General features: G+C 44.7%; 1 protein-coding gene across 2 annotated transcripts in view; it reads right to left on the reverse strand.

Moving 5' to 3' along the window:
* Positions 1-13,085: 13,085 nt before the first annotated feature.
* DYNC1LI2 (dynein cytoplasmic 1 light intermediate chain 2) overlaps positions 13,086-20,099 on the reverse strand; it is a 215,008-nt gene continuing 207,994 nt past the window's right edge. For both annotated transcript variants that reach the window (XM_029608195.1, XM_029608194.1), the window contains one exon: positions 13,086-16,183. In XM_029608195.1, the coding sequence (XP_029464055.1) occupies positions 16,077-16,183 (107 nt within the window). In that variant the 3' untranslated portion in view covers positions 13,086-16,076. The remainder of the gene's footprint in view (positions 16,184-20,099) is intronic.

Genomic DNA, 20,099 nt, shown 5'->3' on the forward strand with positions numbered 1-20,099 from the left:
CAGTAGGAGCAGCAGCCCCTGTAACAGCCGGGGGGCCTGAACGGGAAGCTGATTGCATCTGTACAAAGGCATGGATCCCCTTAAAGAGATCCACCCATGAAATGGAGGTGGTCTCAAGTCGCCTAGGTACCAGGTCCCACGGGATTCCCGGCTGTTCGAGACTGCCTGCGAGATCCGGGGTGGCCCCTGGAGAACTATCCACAAACCTTGGTTGAGACTGGTCCTGGCCCGAGGCTCCCACTGCCTCCTCACATTGGGCACAAAGGGAGTCTGGCTCCTCGCTGTGCGTGGCTCTGAGCTGGCATGCTGAGCAGAGGCCATGAGCTTTCACGCCGGAATCAGGAGGCGCCGCCGCCTGGGACACCGGGGCATTCGATTGGTCCATTGCGCTAAAGTAATATGCGGCAGCAATATGCGCTTAATACAATAGGCGCTCAATAGAACGTGTGCTCAATACAATATGCGCTCAAAAATATGCGCTCAATGCCAAGCAGCAGCTATATATGCTTAACACAATATGCGCTCAATACTAAGCGGCAACTATATACGCTTAATACAATATGCGCTCAATAATATGCGGTTAGCAATATACGCTAAACAGAATATGCGCTCAATAACATGCAGTCAGCAGTATGCGCTCAATACAGGCGCCTATCATGGGCGCTCAATACCTGAACCAGGCCAACAAAATGGCGACCATCACGGCGTGCCGCATACAGGCAACGCCACTGATCCTCAACTTCGGAGACCAAAAGTAAAAGTTGTGCGCCTTACCTGATCCTCGGCGCTTCCCGGCTAGAACCCGGGCGGTCTCCGGCTGTGGGGGAGAGGGGAAGTACCGTCACCACCGCGCTTGAAGAATGCACCCGCTGCCTCCCAGGTCCACGCCGGGACCGAGGCGCCTCTTAGCCCACAGGCTTGGTCCTTGCCGCGATTCGGCCACCGGACCGAGGCCTAAACCTCCGAGGGAGCACGGAACTCACCCCGGGAAGCTCAACTGGGGGAGGGACCAGTGGTATCACTGCAGGAGCGCGGGGCTCGATGTTCCTGTAAAGATTTTAGTAATAGAAGTAGAAAAGTAGAAGTAGATTGGAAACATGCTCAGCGAGCATGCAGGCTCTCCAAACTGCTTTGGAGACGGAAATTACTGAAGAGCTTCACTTCCTGTGGGGGTATATGTACCCGTGTTGATGTCAGATCCGTCTCCAACTGCTAGCACGAGCACACTATACCCATTTGTTCTGAGTCCATCTGGCTACACGACAGGAAATTTGCGATGAGATGGAGTTATCGCAATATGAGTGTATGCGTCCTGGAGGTCGAGAGAGCAGAGCCAGTCTCCTCCTTGAAGAAGAGGAAGCAGGGAGCCTAAGGTTACCATTTTGAACTTTTCTCTCTGGAGGGTACTTGTTGAGGGCTTGTAGATCCAAAATTGGACGAACGCCTCCCGATCTTTTGGGGATTAGAAAGTACCGGGAATATAATCTGAGGCCTTGCTGAGGCAATGGTACTGGTTCTATTACTCTGACTAATGAATGGTTGGATGTTTTCCATGTCATTAGAGGTGGGGAATCCGGAGGGATGGAGAGAAAGTTGAGATGATAGCCTTGAGCAATTATTGCTAGGACCTAGTGGTCCGAGGTGATTGCCAGCCATATGTTGTTGAAATGGCACAAGGGGCCTCCACTGGGACATTTGGTAATGGAATCTGGCTGCTGCTCTCTATGCGAGAGTCAAAAACCAGAAGCAGGACCCGGTTGGGGGGCTGTCTGTGGCTTTTGCTTTCGGGTTTGACGAGACTGTGATTTGGGGAATGGTCTCGCAGAACGGCATCTGGCTGCTGGCGGGTAGGACTTCTTTGGTCTATAAAAAGACTTTTTAGAGTCCTTTCGGAAAGGCTGTTTAGAAGGATAATCTGAAGGTATCAGAGAGCTGTCTAAGAGACTCATGATGGTCCTTTAGTTCAGCCACTGTCTTTTGAATCTGCTCGCCAAAGAGATTGTCTCCTATGCAGGGGAGGTCGGACAACTGCTCCTTCACTTCCGAATGAAGGTCTGAAGACTTGAGCCAAGCCCATCGTCTTGCTGAAATAGCGGCTGCAGATACTCTGGTTGCAGCGTAACATGATCTAATCTCATGTATGCCTGCCTCCAAACCCTTATTAAGTAGGGTGTGGAACTTTTCTGGAAGTGACTGAGGCATGGAGGTTGTCAAGTCTTGTAGTTGCTTAAAAATGACCCTATTATAGTGGGTCATATATACTTATTTATTTAAAAACTTTTCTATACCATCATTAAGTTAGGTACCATCATAACGGTTTACAATAAGGCACAAACATTAATATTGGAAACAGAAAATAAATTCTGGTGCTAAACAAGTGCCAAGACTTAACGGTATCATAGCTCATAAAAATATACATAATTGGCAGTGTTATATCATGTCCATTCTTTATTGTAACAGATTTTAAAATCTAGAGCTTATACAGACTTAAAAACAAAAGTAGAATATATACCTGTGTAGCTTGGGGTAGTGTGCTTGAGTGTTCGGCAGGTTGCTTTTCTTTTTCCCTGTGTTCTACTCTCCTTTCTCTTTGTTGTAAGCTTGTTTAAATAACCATGTTTTTAAATGTTTTCTGAAGGTTTTGATGTCTCTTTGTAAGCGGATCTCTACAGGCATGGAGTTCCATAGCATAGGTCCTGCTAATGAAAGCATTCTTTCCCTGACTTGGGTTAGTTTAGCTGTTTTAATTGAGGGGATGGTCAGTAAAGCTTTATTTGCTGATCTCAGGTTTCTGTTAGGGACGTGAACGCGTAGGGCTGTATTCAACCATTCAGCTTTTTCATTACGTATTAATTTATGTATGGTACATAGGGTTTTATAATGTATTCTTTGCTCGATGGGTAGCCAGTGTAATTCCATTAGGGTTTCAGTGATGTGGTCTCTTTTACTTTTACCAGTCAGAATTCTAGCAGCCGTGTTCTGCATTATTTGGAGGGGTCTAATTGTTGTGTATGGTAATCCAAGAAGGAGGGCATTACAGTAGTCAGTGCTAGCGAAAATTAGAGCTTGTAACACTGAACGGAAGTTATTTGTAGTAAGTAGAGGTTTTAGTCTTCTAAGGGTCATGAGTTTGGCTTATCCTTCCCTTACTTTTAATGATATGTGTTGTTTTAGGTTAAGTTCTGTGTCAATTATCACTTTCTCTGTAAGTTTAATTTTTTGGTTGTTTTTGAGTATGATAGGGTTTTGGATGATTTCAAAGTTTTTGCATTCTAAAAGTAGGAATTCTGTTTTCTCTATGTTAATCACTAATTCCATCTGGTTCAGTAATTGTTTGATGATATCCAGATACATGTTTGCTATGTTCAGTGTCAGCAATTCTGAGGATCAGTATTGATCCTTGAAAGACTCGGCGACCAATGGTATCCAAAAACTTCTGTTCCTTGTCAGGGGGAAAGGAAGTATGAGTTTGACCTTTTTGCTCTTTTGTGCAGATTCAACCACCACAGATTGGTGAGCCAACTGAGGCTTCTGAAAGCCTGGAGCTGACTGCACCAAATAGGTAGTCAGTTTTTCTGTGGACTGGTGCAATGGAGCCAGGATGTTCCCAGTTCTTTTTGAGAAGGTCAAGAAGAACTTGATGGATGGGGATGGAGGTGATTTCCTTGGGCGCGTCCAGAAATTGAAGCAACTCCATCATTTGATGTCTGTCGTCCTGTTCCGTCAGTAACTTTAAGGGGACCAATTCAGACATGTCCTTCACAAAATTTATGAAAGAAAGGTCCTCTGCAGGAGAACACTTTCTACTTTCAGTGGGTGAAGGCAAATCATCGGTGTCTGGTGAAGAATCATCAGTCCAGGTATCATAAGGATCAGCACCTGTCACTCTAGGAACTGTAGAGGGACGGGGTAGTTGGATACCTGAAGGTTCCGGTTTAGGCTCCGAAGGCATCGGAGGAATAACCAGAGGCACCGATGAAAGCAATGAAGGCCCTGGCGCAGGCATCGATGGCATCGGTGGATGGCTCGATGGCGCCGATGGAGGTATCGGTATCAATCTCGATGGCTGCAGAACTCCCGATGGAGGGAAGCGGAATGGTGTTTCTCCTCCTGCTGATAAAGTCAGCGGGGATGGCACCGGAGCCATCGGTGACCCGGGGTCTATTGGTAGAAAAGCGGCAATAAGCGCTTCCATTCTCGATAGCAGCGGTGCCAATGCTGCTGGAATCGGGGTCGGTGCTCTGTTCCACTATCGGTGCCGATATCGGTGCCGGGGGAACCTGGAGTCGGTGCATCGCCTTGTTGATGGCCTCCTGAACCATCCGGTCCAGTTCTTCTTGGAGACCTGGAGCTAGCAGCCCCGGTTCCGGAACAGAAGAAGGAGGCAGAGGCATAGCCGGAGGTACCACTGTTAGAGGCGGAGTCGCGGCTCCCACTGCCCTGTCGGGTGAGGATTGCCTCGGTGGCCCGGTCGCCGAAAAGGTCGGTGCCTTTTCTGGACGGGGTTTCTTCGGCGTCAGCTCGGACGATGGCGAGGTCGATGATTTCGATACCTCGATGGTCCAAGACTTTCGCTGCCGATGTTTCTCCTTACGATCCCCTCGGTCCTGAGGGGAAGAGGGTGTCGAAAGCTGAGAAGTGATAGACGCCGGGCGGTCACCGGTCGGTGCTGACACGACGTTGACAGTGCCGGTTCAGATGACGTTGATGCAATGGACGGAGTCAGGGTTTGAGCACAGAAGAGAAGTTCCATCTTCTCCATTCTGGCCTTGCGACCTTTTGGTGTCATTAGGGCACATTTGGTGCAGGTCAAGACATCGTGCTCTCGTCCAAGACACATTACACAGACTTTATGCAGGTCTGTAATGGACATGGTACGAGTACAGTCCGGACACCGACGGAACCCAGATGCCATAGAAAAATCGAGCCGCGGTACGGTCGACGGCCAGTAGGCCACGAGGGCCAAACTCAACGGTAATAGACGGAAAATGGGTAAAACTTACCGGAGTACCGTGGACTGAAAAAAGTTAACTGAGGGACCCCTGTGGGGCAATTAACTTTTAATTAATTCCGTGAGGAAAATTCCTGTCAGGAATCCTTGCAGAGCTCCTTAACCGCGTGGCTACTGCTGCGCGAAAAAAAAGAAGACTGAAGAGGGACCCCTGCTGGCTGCAGGGTTGGTGCCATGCTGGGTATGCCCAGTAGGGGCCAGTCAAAGTTCTAGAAACTTTGACAAAAGTATTCCGTGATTGGGCTCCATCCTGTGATGTCACCCATATGTGAGGACTACCATCCTGCTTGTCCTGTGAGAATCATATAAATCAGTAGATGGTTCCATGTTGTGGCCACTCAAACATCAGCAATAGAAACTGGAGAAATTACTTACTTGATAATTTCGTTTTCCTTTGTGTAGACAGATGGACTCAGGACCAATAGATTATATGCTCCCCTGATGGTGTCAGATTTCAAAGCTGATGTCACCTTAGATATACCGCAGTAGTGACCTCAGCCATTCAGTATTCTCTTCAAAAGCCATTGTGGACATTATTATTTATTTATTTAATAGCATTTATATACCGACTTTCACAGACAAGTCTGACCAAGACAGTTTACAACTTCCAATAAAAAATAAAATAAAATAAAGTAATAATTAAACAAAAACAAATATGTAAAAAACAAACAAATAAAATAAAATGCAAATAAAGTAGAGTAATAGATAGAAACAAAATACAATGTATGTTTATAATCCCTAATTCTTTAACATAATTATACTAATTTTATAAAAAACAAGAAAAGTCTGAAAATAGAGGAAAAACAATAACCACTGTTTTCACATGGTTTGGCTAAACCTGAGTAAGCTATTGAAAGCATTATGTATGTTAACTGAATAACCGTTAATATAAGAGTCTTTAAAGAGATGAATTCGTTTCTACAAGTCCTGCAAAGGCCATCTTAAATAAATACGTTTTTAGTACCTTCTTAAATTCTTTGTGATCAGTGATTAACCTTAGTGTATTTGGAAGCGAATTCCAAAGTGTGGGTCCCGCCACCGAAAAAGCTCTCTCTGGTTATATTGAGTCTGGCCAACCTAACCGTAGGAATATCAAGTAGATACTTAGAAGTAGATCTAAGATTTCTAGTTGGTTTATATAACCGCAATGAAGTACAAAGCCAGGTTGAGTCTGAATTATGTATTAATGAATGGATTAGTGACAGTATTTTATATTTCACCCTAAATTTAATGGGCAACCAGTGCAAACCAAGTAAAATAGGGGAAATATGATGTCTCAAAGATGATCCTGTCAGTAATCGAGCAGCAGAATTCTGAATCTGTTGTAAAGGTCTTAAAGTCGAATCTGGTAAACCCAAGAAAAATGATTACAATTTGATAAAAAACGGATAACCATAACTGTACTCAACCAAATATAAGCACTGAATCCCAGCAAGATTACAGATGACCTAATCTAGGGATTGGGTGAAGGCTTACCTGTAACTCCCTGGAGATGAGATTCACCTCATGGGAGATTCTTTGGCACCGTTCTTGGGCAGGATGCCGAGTCCAACTGTCTACACTAAGGAAAGCAAAATTATCAGGTAATTTCTCCATTTCCTAGCGTGTAGCCAGATGGACTCAGGACCAATGGGATGAACAAAAGCTATTTCCGAACGGGGCGGGAGGCTGCCCATGGTCTGGTTCGCACCGCCCTTGCAAAGGCTGCATCCTCTCAGGCCCGAAAATCCAGGCGATACAACCTGGAGAAGGTGTGCAAGGAAGACCACGTCGCCGCTCAGCAGATGTTGACGGGAGACAGGAGCTTAACTTCCGCCCAGGATACAGCCTGGGCCCTAGTGGAATGAAAGGGTAATGGCTTCTCTGCCTCAACATAAGCTCCTGTTATCACCTCCTTAATCCAGCGAGCTATGGTAGCTCATGAAGCTGCTTCGCCTTGTTTCCTTCCACCATGAAGAAGCAGCAAGCAGTCCCATCTTGTGCACCGGTTACGAGATGTCCAGATACTGCACTAAAAGCCTACTGACTTCCAAATGGCGGAGGAGGCAGTAGTCTTCCGTGGCCTTGTGTCTATCCAGGGATGGTAAGGAAATGAATTCATTCAAGTGAAACTCCAAGAGTACCTTGGGCAAGAAGGAAGGAATGGTGCAAAGCTGTAATGCTCCTGGAGTCATCTAGAGGAATGGCTCCTGTCACTACAACGCCTGTAGTTCCAAGATGTGATGAGCCGAGCATATCACCACCAAGAACACAGTCTTCAGCATGCACAGGCACAGGGATAGACTGTGCAGCAGCTGAAAGGAGGGCCCTGCTAAAAAATCCAGTACTAGATTAAGATTCCACAAGGGAACCGGCCATCGCAAGGGTGGTCAAAGGTCTTTAACCTCTTTTAGGGAACAGGCCAAGTCCAGATGCGCTGACAGTTGGGCTCCGTTCACCTCGCCTTTTGAAACAGGAGCGCCGCTACCTGGACCTTCAAAGAGTTAAGGGACAACCCTTTATTTAGGCCGTCCTGTAAAAATTCCAGAACCATAGGGATTTTGGTCGTCCAAGGGGGCCACTCCGCGTTCCTCGCACCAAGCCTCAAATATTCTCCAGCTCCGCATGTACGCCAAGGATGAAGAGACCTTCCATGCATGGGGCAAGGTGGAAATTACTGCTGTTGAATATCCACGCTTCCTTAGGCGAGCCCTCTCAAGAGCCAGATCGTAAGACAAAATTGAGTTGGGTCCTCATGAAGGATTAGACCTTGTTGGAGCAAGTCCCTGTGCGGAAGGAGGCATTGGGGGGGGGGGGTCCTCCACCAGAAGCCTCTGTATGTCTGCATACCACGGGCATTTGGGCCAATCCGGGGCCACTAGAAGGACTAATCCCCTGTGGTGTTCATTTTTGCGAATGACCTTGCCCAGAATAGGCCACGAAGGAAAGGCGTACAGGTAGGGCTGGTGCAAGGTTATTGGGCGGCGCCCCCCCCCCCCCCCCCCCCCCCCATCGTGCCCCCTTCCCCGGTCACCCCCCCCCACCTGTTTCTGCACCAACTGTGTGCTTCTCAGAAGCACACAGTCTCTATTTCTCTTTGCTGCGAGTGGGATAGGCCCCGCTTGCGGCACCACGTGGCAGCTCTTCGGTGCCTCCTACGGCTCAGCACCCTAGGCGACCGCCAAAGTTCACCTAATGGATGCGCCGGCCCTGCATACAGGTGGTCTTCCTCTGGCCAGGTCTGAACAAGGGCGTCGTTCCTTTGGGAACGCTGATCTCTTCTGCTACTGAAGAATTAGGAGACCTTTGCATTGTGAGATGTGGCCAGCAGGTCAATGGACAGGAGGCTCCAGCGATCTACCAGGTACTGAAAGGCCTTGGCCAACAACGCCCACGCTCCTAGATCCAGACTCTCCTTGCCGAGAAGGTCTGCTCTGACAGTCTTGTCCTGCTATGTGGGAGGCTGAGATCCCCTGTAGATTCAACTCTGCCCATTTCATAAGGAGATTTATCTCCAGAGACATTTGCTGGCTTTTGGTCACTCCCTGGCAATGTAGGCTACGTTGAGTTGTCCGACATCACACAGACTGCCTGACCCTGGAATATGTGGCTGAACTATAGACACGTTAATCTGATTGCCTGGGCTTTCAGATGGTTTATGTTCCAGCGCATCTCTTCTTTGGTCCAACTTCCCTGGGTTGTCAGTTCCTGACAATGAGTTCTCCACCCTCAAAGGCTCACGCCTGTCATGAGGACTAGTCCATTTGGATGAGACAGGCTTACACCCTTGCTCAGGTGGACTTCCTGTAGCCACCACTGGAGCCGAGAACATACTTCCATAGGTAGGTGGACGTGAATTGAGTAGTCTTGAGAAGGAGGTTCCAACGTGACAGCAGGGAGTGTTGGGAGTGGTATCATGTGAGCCCTCGCCCCTGGTACTATCTCCAGGGTTGACGCTATCAGACCTAAGACTTCAATGTAGCTCCACACCCTGAGGTGCATTGTGTTAGTCACAGTCATACTTGGCACATCAGCTTCCTTATCTTCGAGGAGGGAGGAAGACCGTGTTCTGCTTGGTGTCGAGCCCTTCCAGTAAGGACTGGGAGGGCTTGAGACTGCTTTTGTCCATGTTCACAATCCAACCAAACTCCTGAAGCAGGGACATCAACCTGCTGGTCACCTGGAGGCTCTCTTCCAATGACTTCACCTGGATCAGTCAGTTATCCAAGTAGGGGTGTACCAGGATCTCTTCTTTCCTCAGTGCCGTGGCCACGGTGGCCAGGCCAAAGGGCAACGCCCAGAACTGATAATGGCAGCCCAGTACCGCAAAGCATAGGAAACGCTAGTGGTATTGTCTAACTGGAATATGAAGGTAGGCCTCCGAGAGGTCCAGGGAGGTTAAGAACTCTCCTGGTTGTATGGCCATTATGACTGAGCAAAGAGTTTTCATGCAGAAATGAATTACCTGCAGTTAATGGTTGATGCTCTTGAGGTTTAGGATGGGGCAAAAGGAACTCTCCCTTCTTGGGTACTATGAAATAGAATAATGCCCCATATTTTCCTGGGTGTAGGAGCCTTATCAAAGTAGATTCTGCCAGTTTCTTGTACTGGGAGTGGCAAGGTGACATCATGAACATGAATATGTCCCGAGTGATGCTGCAAAATTCCAGTGTATCCTTCTCGTATGATATTCAGTACCCATTTGTCCGAAGTGATCTCGATCCACCGCTGATAGAAGACGGATAGTCGACCCCCTATCTCCTCGTCCCGTGGATGGGTCGGTAAAACTTCATTGGGAAGTTTGGGCCAATCCTGAACCCACCCCTCTGTCGGCTCTGAAAGGACCGAGACCTTCCCGAGGGCCAAGATGTATGAAATGACGAGTTTCTGTAGGGCCGAAAGCACTGTGAGCCCCTGGCCCAGCCTCTCATAGCCAAGGGGCACTGGGACCTCTTTCTCTTATCTTCTGGTAGCCACAGCATTAGAGATTCACCCCACTTGCTGGCTAACTTTTCCAATTCGCTTCCGAATAGGAGGGATCACTTAAAGGGCATCTTTGTGAGGTTTACCTTAGAGGTCATGTCTGCTGACCAATTTCGCAACCATAGTTGTCTTTCTGGCCACTACCACTGAGGCCACTCCCCTGGCTGAGGTACGACCTAGGTCAGAGCTTGCGTCCACTAGAAAGGTTGCGGCAGGCTCCATCGCCTCTCTGGCATGTGCCCCTGAGTAGGCACGAGTGAGCCACCAGAGCACAACAGGAAGCAATCTGTATTGTCATTCCTGTCGTGTTAAAGACTTGCTTAAGGAAAGACTCCAACTGCCTATCAGGCACATCCTTCGAGGACTCTCCTCCCTCCACTGGGATAGTTCGCTTTGAAATGACGCAGACCAGAGCTTCCACTTTGGGGAAACGCAGGTATTCTCTGGCCATCGGGTCCAGAGGGTCCAGGGCCTCCAATGCCCGATCTCATTTTGAAGCTGGCTTCCAGGGCATCCCATTCCAGGTCAATCAACTCCTGGATGGCTTCCAGCATCAGGAAATATCAAGAGGCTGGGATTCTTCTTTGCTTCCAGCTTAGGGTCTTTGCCAGGAACTCCCAGAGTCTTCAGGGTCTGGGAGACTAGGGCTGGCAAATTATCTCTATGGATAAACCATAATATGGTCAGGTATAGCTCCAAGCCCAGAGGGATTTCCCCATCCTCCAAAGAGTCTGCATCCCCTTCATCATCCATGGTGTCTGGGTCTCTTGTCAGGGATACCCTTGGTGAGATGAGGCAGGTCCCAAGGCATGTTGATAGTTCTGGGAGGGCAAGGCCTTACCGGATGGGGCTTGGCCCTGGGCAGGCGCAATAGCTGTCTGACCTGTATGAAGGCCTTGAAAGAATTCTACCCAAGAAAAGGGTAGAATTCCTGGGTCCATACCTAGCCCAGGAGGAACTGGGATAGGTGCCACTGAAATGCCATCTCCCGAGGTGGATGCAGACCCAAGATTACTCAGATCTGGGGTGCTACCAGATAAGGTCATGGCTGACCCATCCTCCGACTGGGAGAGCCCTGGCTTGGAGACGTTCTGGGAGTTCAACCCTCCCTGGGTCTCCTCACAGTGCTGACACAGGAAGGATTCCAGGTCAGACTGTGTAGCCCTGATATGGCAGGCAGTACAAAGGGACTGATGCAATACAGTGTGCTCAGCCAAGCACACTGTATCCAGCGTTGGTTTGGCGTTTTTCCTTACCGGCGGTTGGCCGCCACAAAAATTGACGCAGGGTTTATCGGCGTCTGTTTTCGTTGCTATCGGTTTTTGTAACCGGCGTGCGGCAGTCACGAAAAACGATTGGGTTCGCGTTAGCAAGGAGGCGCTAGGATTGCATAAGTGACCCTAGCACCTCCTTATTAACGCAACTCCCTAATTTAAATATTGCATGGCGCCCCCCTTGGGGCGCGTTAAGAGAGCAAGCGTCGACTGTTCAGCGCCCATTTTCTACGCGACTTTATTGCATCGGCCCCAGAGTGTCGCTTGTGCTTCTTTGCTGCCAGAGCCATAGTCAACTGTAATTTGTTGGTTCAGCCGGCTAACACTTGGATTAGAGCGTGCACAGATCTGCCCTGATGCGCATAAGTATAAGCACCCTTAAGCATGAACTTGTGTGTCTGGTTGTGCGTGAGCGTATGCTCGAAGTTGTGAACACAGGTGTGCGTGCATTAGGCACACAGCAAGGCCAACCGCACTGTGCATAAGGACAGTGTATGGGGAAAATGGCGCCACACAAAACCGCACGCAAGATGGCACCGCCACGGCCTGCCACATGGAATGTCCACTGAGCTTGAAGTGGGGCCTAGCCCATCGGGGGGCTACTCGCCCCGTTCGGAAATCCTCTTCCCTTGCCCCTACGAGATCGGGAATGTTGTCGGAACAGCCCTCCAAGCAAGGAGACCAGAGGAAAGACTTACTGAAGCCCTTCCACATCTCTGAATTGGAGGAATCCTTCCTTTTACTTACCTGGGCTCAGCACTTACTGGCTAAGTAAGACTGTCTGGCTGCGGGGGCAGAGAGCTTTGGCCATCACCACCGCGCTCCGCTTCCTGCACCCGCTGCCTTTCAGCTGCTTCAGCAGCAAAGTCCATGTTTGAAACCGGCTACCAGACCAAGGCACACCTCTGAGGGATGTCGGGAATTGCCTCAGGAATTCTCAACTGGGGGAGGGACCTTTAGGTATCACCGCAGGAAAGTGGGGCTCAATCTTTCTCCAATTTAAAGGTAAATTTTCCTCCTAACGAGTACTATAATCCCGCTAAACCACCAATGCCGGTGTAGGGAAAGCACGTTCATATCTGCTAGGAGACTGAGAGATACTGAATGGCTGAGGTCACTACAAGGGTATATCTAAGGTGACGTAAAGCTTTGAAACCTGTCTCCACCTGCTAGCAGGGGAGCATATAACCCATTGGTCCTGAGTCCATCTGGCTACACGCTAGGAAATTGAAACTTTTTAATGGTCTGAGCAGTATCAGCCACTAGCTTATTGCACTACCAAGTAAATGAACGGGAGCCTAATTCCTGTCTGCAGGTCGCAGATGCACAGGACCTGAAGGTGAAAAACATTAAGACAACATTTTTGTTTTATTTTTCAGGCTAATGGCAGTGGACTAAGTCAGAGCAGCATCAGATACTCTGGTCTTCCTCAGCAAGCACATAAAGTCAGGCTTCTAACTACTGTCTTCTAGGAGGTGAACGGGAAATATGTGGTAAGAAAGACAGTTCATTACAGTAACAAAGCATGTTTCCCCCCCCCTCCCCACAAACACTGCTCAATCTTTTCCCTCTGGTCATACGTACAGTAGATAATTCAATGGAAAATCAGCAGTCAGGTATTTTCTAGAAGACTTTCCTCTGTACCTAACTTTTCCCTATTCAACTTGGTTCATCATATATTGTGTTGTACATTTCTATCCTGCAATAAGAATAGTTTCTTACAGATAGTACTATTTTATAGGCACCTCAGGATAATGGAACTTGGGCTGCTTAAAGTGTTTCCAAACTATTCCCCACACAAACAAGTTAGTCAACAAATAAAAACTACATGCTTTTTAAGCAGTTTGGGTTCATCTTTATTGAAGCCAGTATTTTAGACATGTCCTCCTCTTTTTTTGCCAGCACTAGAAAGCAAGCTTCCATACAACTGCATACTGCGCCTGGTTAAAGCCATACAACTGGACTATGGTGTGTGTGTCCGATACATTTGCAGTCCCTACATGTAGGTTAAAAAAACATCAATAAACGTAATACATAGGACAATGAATTTTCATTACAGCATTCAGTTGATATACACTTTCAACCTAGTTAAATAAAATATTAAAACATCTGTTCAAACAGGTTTTGAAATACCAATTAAAAAAAAACAAAACCCCCACAAAAGGTTCATGTGATAATGTAAAATGAAGCAGAATAACCATAGCATTATATCTTATCATAACGGTAGGCCAAGTCTCCATAATAATTATTCTCTCTTCAAGACAGAATTTTAGGCATGAACATCAGATGTAACCACTACAATTCATATAAATATATTTATATAACAGTTTGACAGTCTACAAGTAAATCTTACCAATAAAGTTAAATTTTTTTTTAAAAGGTAAAGGCTGTTTGTAATTTGGCCTTTGGTTCCAATGCTTACAAAAAAAAAAAAAAAAGCCAAAAAACAAAACAAAATAAAAACAGAAGTGTGCAGTTTTCCAAAGCTGGGCACACAAATTTAAATGTTTCGTTAGATAAACCAGGAGCATTCATTTATTAAGAAAAACTGGAACAAAACATTAAATATCTGATGAATTATAAATAGTATGATGTTATTGGCTTTTGACCAATCAGTATTTTTGTAAGTTTAATAATGCTCTATGAAAATACTTAGTTTTAACCACATTATGGAAAGTGCTTACCAGTTCAAATCATAAGACATGCAGCATTATAAAATATGCAACCTTATACTGAGGTTTTAATCAGACTAATGTACTACGATGTACTTTTGATTTCTAAAATGTTATTTTACCACTTTCAAAGCGGCATTCTTGAATCGGTCCTCAAATATTACAAGGGCAGTATGCAATGATCTTTTCTTCTGATGTGCTGTGGCTGCACATAGGCTTTCCTACTGGCGCTGACTGGCACATTACTTTAACTAATATCGTGCCCCGACAAAAAAAAAACCAAACAAAAAACAAACCCAGCTTTGAAACATTTCATCTCATACTTCATTTCCATCTCCTGACAACCTGACTGCAACTATACAATGCATCTTTGACAGTGCCATTCTCGATGTATTTTAAGGATGAAAATGTGTAAAACCCACAATTAAAGGCAAAATACATATGTTCAATGTTAATTCATACAACTGGCATAAGACATGCTTCAATGTTAATGTTTTATCAGAGGCGAGTAAATAGCTTTCTAGATAGTGGTGTTTAGACAGATGAAAAATAAAAACACTGAAAAATAGCATTTGCACAGTCCACAGGATTTAAAATTCTGTTCAGGCTTTGTGCATGAACAAGTAATGATATTGTAAGGAAGCTGAGGCCAGATTTTGGGATGTTCAATTAAGAGCAAAAGACTGTACAGTTCTAAGTGTATTCAGCTGCCCTTCCCCTCCAGCATCCAAAGCAAAGGTTATTCTGCCTGTTCTACATCAGTAGTGTTTGTACAAAAAAAATAATAAAATAAAAAGGATTACAAAGTGTCATTTCAGTAATCGTAGACATCTTTTAAGGAACGAAGACCCAATGCAAACTTGGACTCAATCTGTAAGACAATGGCTGGGGAAGGGGGGGATGAGCAACAACTGCAATCCATGGCTCCCTAAGGAAATGCTATATGGTACACAATCAACACCTTTCTGTAGTAAATGTATTCTTTAGTGGCTTGAACTAAATGCAAACTGCAGTCTCGTTATGCCAAAAGAGGGACTTTGAAAATTCACACGTTTTCAACATCTATAAGGTAGGAATTCTATTTTGCTTGCCAGGTAACATACCATTTAACAGGATAAAAAAATACATATATACATGCACACTCACACAAAGAATAATGGTTTGAAACAGATTCTGCAGCATATTCCATTATGGGAAAACAGTGTATCATCAATTACTCTATTCATGCACCAGCAGCCTGGCTGTGCCTTGTGTTTTTAAAACATTACAGGAGTTTATCAGAAAATAAAAATTTGAAATTAAATACATCTGTCAAAACTACCAATTTCATAATAAAAATAAACAAAAACGTGACTGTATTCTAGTGCAGAAAAAGTTCAAGTACCTACTGACGACACATTGTATGCTGCGTCAGGCACTTGGATCCAAGCAAGTTGTCAGGTTTCTCCCTGTGTAAGCCGCACCCCCAAAGGGCCTCTGGGTTTCATACATCTTTTATTAAACCAAAGATGTAAATCAGAACCAGAATCATTTCCATGCTACTGTACTTACAATTGTGTTTGGAGATTTCTCAAAAGGATAGGAGCTAAATGATGAGACATTAAGTACACAAGACTCATTAACACTGCTCTTTCTTCTCCACCTTTGTCCAAATTTCCTTGCTCTGACCCATCCAAGTCGCTTCCTTCCTTGGTTTGGTGCCACACTCCATTCACAGATCCTTCCATGCCAAGCTGCTTTATCTTTCTTCCAGGCAGAAGAGTTTACTATAATGCTACTGGCCAGATTGCCAGTAAATATTCCAAAGTAACTTGCATTTGATTTCATTTCTTTTGCTTGCATTACTTCCCAAATAGTGCTTTAGTAGGAATTCTACATTTTACTTTCCAAAGATCTTGTGTGAACCCAAAATCAAAGGAACTGCCCTCTATAAACTGTAAAATAGTTATCTCTGAACACAGGGATTTCAAATGCAAGCTTCCTGAATGTGCATTTTAACCTTGGACAAGCCAATGAAGTTTTACGTTAAATCTTCATCTCCCCCTGACCCCCAAGAAAACTGACAGTATCTGCAATATCAGACACATCTTGGTCTTATCAGATCAATATATATAGTTATTATTTGGTCATTTACATAAGCAGTTTGTTACAGAGCCATCAAGCTTCATTCTCAGTTGGGGAAGAGTTTGGGGTTCCCATGGCATCTGGCTTACGGGTCATTCTGTCCAGTTCTTCTTGGACATTGGTCAGCACAGGCTTCTGTCCTATAAAAATTTTAAAAAAGTGCCAGATGATATGCTCCGCCTTGCTTTTAACACACACACTAACACACACATTTGGTTAATGCTATAATAATCAGAAGTAACTTCATGAGATTTTTCTCGTGCACAAAAAGCGCAACAAATTGAAAGTTCCCTTGGCAATGCAATAAGTGAGAGCAGGAAGCACAGCCAAAGAAGGTCCTCATCTTTCTAACAGACAGTTCTGCTTCTTCACTTTCACTGCTGATAACATTTGCCAATATTCAGCAAAACAGACTTAATTTTGATCTGCAATCCTTTAAGTCATTTAAGAAAGTGCTAAAATGATGCCTTAGTAAAAGAAGCAAGTCACCAGTAAACAATGAAAGAAAACAAGTAGGGCAACCACCAGTTTAACCTGCATACGAATGCAGAAACAAAGAAGTCAAAACACCAGTAACTGCTTTGCAAACTTTCTTTTCTCTGTGGAAAAAAAGCAAACTAGGTTTTTCAATTCTCAATTTTCCAAATCCTGTGCAAGAAGGAAGAGACTTTCAGTTGTCAGTGACATAAGAACATAAGGCTTGCCATACTGGGTCAGACCAAAATGTCCATCAAGCCCAGAATCCTGTTTCCAACAGTGGCCAATCCAGGTCACTTGGCAGGATCCCAAGGGGTAGATAGATTCCAAGCTGCTAATCCCAAGAATAAGCAGTGAATCTCTGCAACTCTACATTAATAATGGTTAATGGACTTTTCTTCCAGGAACGTACCCAAACTTTTTTTTTTAAGCAGCTATATTAACAGCTTTCATCACATCCTCTGACGACTAATTCCAGAGCATAATTTTGTATTGAGTACAAAAAAACCCCAAAAAACCCCCCCCCAAATAAAAACCCCCATATTTTATATATATATTCTCTTATTCGTTTTTAATGTATTACATAGTAACTTCATTGTGTGATCCATTCATCTTGTAGACCTCTATTGTATCTCCCCCTCAGCCATCTCTTCTTCAACCTGAAGAGTCCTAACCTCTTTAGCCTTTCTCCATAGGGGAATTGTTCCATCCCCTTTATCATCTTGGTCACCCTTCTCTATACCTTTTCTCATTCTGCTATATAGCTATATAGGGCTACCAAAATGATAAAGGGCTACCCAAATGATAAAGGGACTGGAACAGCTCCCCTATGAGGAAAGACTAAAGAGGTTAGGACTTTTCAGCTTGGAGAAGAGACGGCTGAGGGGGGATATGATAGGGGTGTTTAAAATCATGAGAGGTCTAGAGCGGGTAGATGTGAATCGTTTTTTTACTCTTTCGGATAACTCCATGAAGTTAGCATGTGGCACATTTAAAACTAATCGGAGAAAGTTCTTTTTCACTCAATGCACAATTTAACTCTGGAATTTGTTGCCAGAGGACGTGGTTAGTTCAGTTAGTATAGCTGAGTCTAAAAAAGGATTGGATGAGTTCTTGGAGGAAAAGTCCATTACCTTTTCTTGTTATGATTTCTTGTTGTTTAATCTATTCTTCCATACTGCCTCTTGTTAACCCCCCTCCCAGCTCTCCTTCCCTGTTGAAATGTATTTTCCAATCCTTCTGTTAATATGTGAACCGGTATGATGTCCCCACTAATACCGGTATATAAAAGTTTCTAAATAAATAAATAAATTACCTGCTATTAATTAAGTTGACTTAGAAAATAGCCACTGCTATTACCAGCAACGGTAACATGGAATACTTAGTTTTTGGGTACTTGCCAGGTTCTTATGGCCTGGATTGGCCACTGTTGGAAACAGGATGCTGGGGGCTTGAGGGACCCTTGGTCTGACCCAGTATGGTATGCTCTTATGTTCTTATGAGATGTGGCGTCTAGAACTGCACACAATATTCAAGATAAGGTCACACATTATGATATTCTCTGTTTTATTCTCCATTCCTTTCCTAACAATCCCTAGCATTCTATTTGCTTTCTTGGCTGCTGCTGCACACTGAGCAGATGTCATCGTATTTTCAACGATGACACCTAGACCTTTTCCTTGAGTGTTGACTCCTAATGTGGAACCTTGCATTGTGTAGCCATAATTTGGATTACTCTTCCCTAGTACATCACTTTATACTTGTCCACATTAAATTTCATTTGCCTGTGCCCAGTCTCCCAGTTTTCCAATGTCCTCTTGCAATTTCTCACAATAATCTTGTGATTTAACAACTTTGATATGCAACTTTTTGATATGCAAATAAAATCCACTTTTTACAAAATTACACAGCTACATTACTCATAATGCTGTCCTCTGTAGTATGACCACATATGTTCTCTGTAATGTCTCAGAACAAACAGACCCCAAGAGCGCTATAATGTCTCAGACCAAACACACAAACAAACCCCAACATCAGTTGAAGTTTCGGTCTGCCCTGAATCAGGGGGAACAGAGATCTTTCTTAAAAGTCTTCTCGGTATATGCGAAAAGCGCTTCTGATAGATCCTCCGATCTTTGAAACGCAGCTTGTGACCGACTGAGTCTTGAGTAGCAATTTAAAGATGGCGCCCTCTAAAGAAACGTCATGGCCGATGTCTGACGTCAGAATCTGCAACAAAAACAGCTTTATTGAAATATAGTTCCACAAGGCAGGCATAAATTTAAAAAAACATTTCTGCTCAAGTTTGATCAATCGACAGGAGAAATCTCCTCCACAACACGAAGCTATTAATTGTGTAGGCAACTCCGATGTTCCATTATCTGCTGACAAAGTTTCCAAGTGCTCTTGCCTACATAGAATTTATCGCATAGGCATTTTATTAGATAGATTACCCCCCTCTGGGACTGGCAGGTAGTGGCGAATTGAAGATGAAATACCCAGTTCAAATATGGGGACTGTAACACTAGGTATGTGCATAGAGATGGAACACAGAGCAATGTCCACAGGGTGTATGTCCAGGTGTGTGATCTGGTTCTGAGGGGTTTCTTGTTTGAAATCAGAATGAACCAAAAAATCCCAGAGATTTCTCCCGTCAGTTGATCAAACTTGAGCAGAAATGGATCTGAATTTTACAAACTCTGTCACCAACTGGCTTAAATTCTGAGTTAGAACTTATGGCCTTTCTTTAGATCCATATTCATTTTGACCTGTGTCTTCTGATTTGTCTTCAATAGGAAGAACTCCTAGGTTGACCTGTTTTTTTAAATTTGTGCCTGCCTTGTGGAACTATATTTCAATAAAGTTGTTTCTGTTGCAGATTCTGACATCAGACGTCAGTCATGACGTTTCTTTAGAGGGCGCCATCTTTAAATTGCTACTCAAGATGTGATCAGTCACAAGCTGCGTTTCAAAGAAGACGAAGATCGGAGGATCTATCAGAAGTGCTTTCCGCATATATATTCTCTGTTCCCCCTGATGCAGGGCAGACCGAAACATCAGCTGATGTCAGGGGTTTGTGTGTTTGGTCTGAGACATTATAGTGCACTTGGTGTCTGTTTGTTCTGAAACATTACAGAGAACACATATGGTCATACTACAGAGGACAGCATTATGAGTAATGTAGCTGTGTAATTTTGTAAAAAGTGGATTTTATTTGCATATCAAAAATGTACAAACATTTTTCTGGCTTTACTCTCCTTTTCACTTTCTCTCTGAGGTGAATGATTGAATTGACTGGGCAACCACCTGTTAGGTGGTCTTACATTGGCTTCCCGGCTTGCTGACACCTGTCTGGAGATTTACAGTAACACTTTTCTTGAATGTTGTGCTTTTTGAGCTAGTTGTGTTGATGGGTATATCTTTTACATCTTTCTCCATGAATACTTAAGCAAAGAATTAATTTAGTCTCTCTGCTCTGGCTTTGTCATTCCTAAGTGGCTCTTTTACCCCTTGATCATCTAATTGTCAAACTGTCTCCCTTGCAAGCTATTTACCTCGAATGTACCTGAAAAGCTTTGG

The sequence above is a fragment of the Rhinatrema bivittatum genome, chromosome 7 (genome assembly GCF_901001135.1).
Source record: "Rhinatrema bivittatum chromosome 7, aRhiBiv1.1, whole genome shotgun sequence".
NCBI lineage: Eukaryota > Metazoa > Chordata > Amphibia > Gymnophiona > Rhinatrematidae > Rhinatrema > Rhinatrema bivittatum.